At 45.5% G+C, this 3,800-nt stretch overlaps 1 protein-coding gene across 1 annotated transcript in view; it reads right to left on the bottom strand.

Moving 5' to 3' along the window:
- Window positions 1–59: 59 nt before the first annotated feature.
- LOC118329885 (acetyl-coenzyme A synthetase 2-like, mitochondrial) overlaps window positions 60–3,800 on the bottom strand; it is a 6,447-nt gene continuing 2,706 nt past the window's right edge. The window contains exons 3-5 of the mRNA XM_035664232.1: window positions 2,482–2,681; window positions 577–752; window positions 60–458 (exon numbers count right to left, since the gene is read on the bottom strand). Coding sequence (XP_035520125.1) covers window positions 174–458; window positions 577–752; window positions 2,482–2,681 — 661 coding nt within the window. The 3' untranslated portion in view covers window positions 60–173. The remainder of the gene's footprint in view (window positions 459–576; window positions 753–2,481; window positions 2,682–3,800) is intronic.

Raw genomic sequence — 3,800 nt, 5'->3', positions numbered from 1 at the left:
TTCATCCTCCTCCTCTTCCTCCTCGTCCTCCCTCTGAGGACAAACAGCAGCGCTTTTGTTCGGCCTGTTGTGTAACTGCTCTCCTTTGTCTTTACTTCCTCGCTCAAACACGACCCGAATTACAACCGTTAAAGAACTGAGCTCCTTCCAACTCACAGCTTACAGCCAGGTTTTCAAAATAAAAGCTCTCCACACGCCCCTTTGTGTGTACCTGGTGTGTCAGTGAGGTGTGTGTGTACCTGGCATGTCAGTGAGGTGTGTGTGTGTGTACCTGGTGTGTCAGTGAGGTGTGTGTGTGTGTGTACCTGGTGTGTCAGTGAGGTGTACAGCAGGTATCCAGCCTGTGTGTGGACGATGCCTTTAGGTTTGCCTGTACTTCCTGATGTGTACAGCAGAAACAGAAGATCTTCACTGTCCAGAGGCTCCGCAGGACAAACAGCAGACTGAGAGGACATCACCTGCAACACAGATACAGGTACTGATACTGATACTATTGATACTGATCTGATACTATTGATACTGATACTATTGATACTGATTGATACTACTGATACTGATACTGGTACTGTGTCTCACCTCCTCCAGGGGGACGTCCAGCTCTCCCATCGCGGTCGGCGTCTCCGTCCTCTGAGAAACAAACACGTGTTGGACAGTCGGGCAGTTCTTCACCGCCGCGTCCACCGTCGACTTCAGTTTGACGAGTCGGCCGCCCCTCACACCTTCGTTACAGGTGAGCACGGCTTTACACTGTGCTGTGAACGCAACACATGTTAGCTAGCTAGCTGTTAGTCAGCTAACTTTACCCAAACAACAACAGCTTCTAATTTCTCACATCAACATTACGAATGTGGAACATAACATTAAAGTTATGAACGAAACACTGACTGTAGGTGTTAGCGTGTGTTAGCTGTCTCGTTTATTCACCATCACACGAACAGGAGTGGACTGTGTTTCTGTCCTCTCTCTCTCACATAAACACTAAACCTGCAGTTTTATTGTCTCGTCTCTGGAACTTTCTCCTCTTTAAAGGTGCTGAACAAACCTTTGAACTCTTTAAACCTTTAAATAAAATGATAAAATGCTGTATCCTGTTCACAGACTGATGCTGTATGAACGTCTCCAGGCTGAAAAGACGTCTCAACAGATTCCTCACAAGGTTTTTCAGATGAAAATAAAAGTGCATGTTAGCTTTATTCATCCAGCATGTCCTAAGATGCCTAAATGGCTTTGTGCTATCTTAGCTTCATGCTAATGCTTGCTAACCTTAGTTTGGCTGCACATTAACGTTATCACCAACAAAATACTATCTTAGTGGATGTTATCCATGAGACTAACAGCAGGGATGAGGGTCATAAATTAGTATCGGTTGGGTTAGCCAGCTAACCACTCAGACTTTGTAACAATAATGCTAGCGAGCTTGTGTTTTTTAATGTTTTCAGTTTTTTCAGGTGTTTTTATGTCTTTTGTTTTCTACTAGCTGAGAGTGCTGTGAGGCAGTGGCATCCTTGGTGGCATAGGAACATTACAGATACAGTGAGACAATCTGAATATGATTCATTTCATTTACAGCATTCAGTCTCGTGTAGATTATCTCACTGTGATTGTGTGAGTGCTGCAGTTAGCTTAACAGTGCTAGCCACTGCATAACTGTCTTAGGCTCCACCCACCAAATACATCATCACTGTACTACAAACACATAAAAGGTAAATACTGCCTCTATAACACCTCACACAGTCTCACAGTTGACCGTCCCATCATGCTCTGCTTCACCGTGTTTGGGTTTCACTGTTTCCAAAACACAGAAGTCCTTGTGTCTGACCTCCTCAGATCTGCCTCATTATATCTGAGCTGACAGGTAGAGCGAGGCATTCGTTCTGAGTCAGTTCCCATCAGGCCTCAGTGTGATTCTGTATGCGTTCACAGACCTTTTTGCTGCTTCGACTGTAAAATGTCTTTTAATCAAACAGCTAAGATAAAAGAGTCGCCCACTGACCAACCCTCACAAAGGTTCCACTACAACCAATAAGGTTATGTTTGTTTCAATAATAACAATAAACTTTATTTAATATTCCCCCACTTGTACTTGTACAGTATTTACAAACTTACAAAATGGACATTTAAACCAGAAGTGTTCATATTTCAGCTCCCAGTGGGCTGATTGTGATTCACTTTGAGTCAATTGTTGAAACCAAAGACATTGAACTTTCTAAAATGCAGGTCCAGTGTATATCAATAACTTCACAATGAATCCCAATCAGCCACTGGCAGCTGAAATATTTCACTTCCTGTTTAAACGTCCATTTTGTATTTTGAAAATGTGTTCTTATTATAATTTACGTTTTTGCTCTAAAAACTACCTGAACAAGCTAAAAGAGGTTAAAAAGCTCTGAGGAGCTGCAGTTCCTTCAATGTCCACTAGGTGCTGCCCCAGTAAAACCCCACATTGTGACTCAGGTTGGACCACGATGGAGGAAGACTCACCATCCTGGATCCTCCCTGCCAGAGCCTCGGAGCTGAAGCCAGCAAACACAACGGTGTGCACCGCACCGATACGGGCGCACGCCAACATGGCCGCCACCGCCAGCGGCGACACCGGCATGTAAATGGCCACCCTGTCCCCCTTTTGGATCCCGTGGCTCTTGAGGGTGTTGGCGAGGCGGCACGTGGTCTCCAGCAGCTCTCTGTTGGACAGACATCAGGACACTGAGGGTGATGGTGCTGAAGAAGATGATTATTATTTCTTTATCATTGTAATGACGTTATTAAAACAAGAAACGCTGTAAAATAACTGACAATCATATTTAGAATAACGTTACTATCTGCAATGTTCCTATATTTTATTTGGACCATTGACTCCATACTAATAACTAGACAACACCACGAAGCAAACAAGTCCAACAGAGTCAACCACAGAGTCCAACACAGGATCCAACACAGAATCCCACATACAGCAGAGTCCAACACAGGTCCAACACAGATCCAACAAAGAGTCCAACACGAGTCCACAACACAGAGTCCCATACACAGAGTCCACAACACAGAGTCCAAGTGAAGCTAACATTACTGCAAGCCTTGTGGGAACATATTTGTCTGATTTGCTTTTTTGCTGACAACTACGAATTGCAAGCTACTTTAAATCCTGGGTTGTCCAGCTGGCCGTGTCTTGTTGTACGGTGTGGGTCTGGGCGGATCGCTGTACGGTGGGTCTGGGTCGGTCGCTGTACGATGTGGGTCCTGGGTGTAGTCTCTGTACGGTGTGGTCTGTGTCGGTCGCTGTACGTGTGGGTGCGGTGTTGGGGCGTGGTGTTGGCTGATGGCTGATTTGTAAACAGCGAGCTAGGTAGTAGCATGGAAGCTAACAGGTCTAAATAAAATATAGGAAACATTGCAGATAGTAACGTATTCCTAAATATGATTGTCATTATTTTACAGCGTTTCTTGTTTAATAACGTCATTACAATGATAACGAAATAATAATCATCTCTTCAGCACCATCCCCTCCCAGTGCCCTGTATGTCTAGTCCAACAGAGAGCTGCGAGACCCAAGTGCCCGCCTCGCCCAACACCCTCAATAGCCAACGGATCACAAAGGGACAGGGTGCCAATTTTACATGCCAGGTGTCCCGCTGGTGGTGGCGGCCATTGTTGGCGTAGCCCCGTACGGTGCGGTGCACACGTTGTGCTTTGCTGGCTTCAGCTCCTGAGGCTCTGGCAAGGAGGTCACAGGAATGGTTGAGGTCTTCCTCCATCGTGGTCCAACCTGAGTCACAATGTGGGGGTTTACTGGGGGTCACACCTGT

Source organism: Morone saxatilis, unplaced genomic scaffold, assembly GCF_004916995.1.
Source record: "Morone saxatilis isolate NCDOM2014 unplaced genomic scaffold, NCSU_SB_2.0 Contig19, whole genome shotgun sequence".
Classification (NCBI taxonomy): domain Eukaryota; kingdom Metazoa; phylum Chordata; class Actinopteri; family Moronidae; genus Morone; species Morone saxatilis.
The sequence above is the reverse complement of the archived record's forward strand: the minus strand, read 5'-3'. Positions and strand labels throughout refer to the sequence as shown.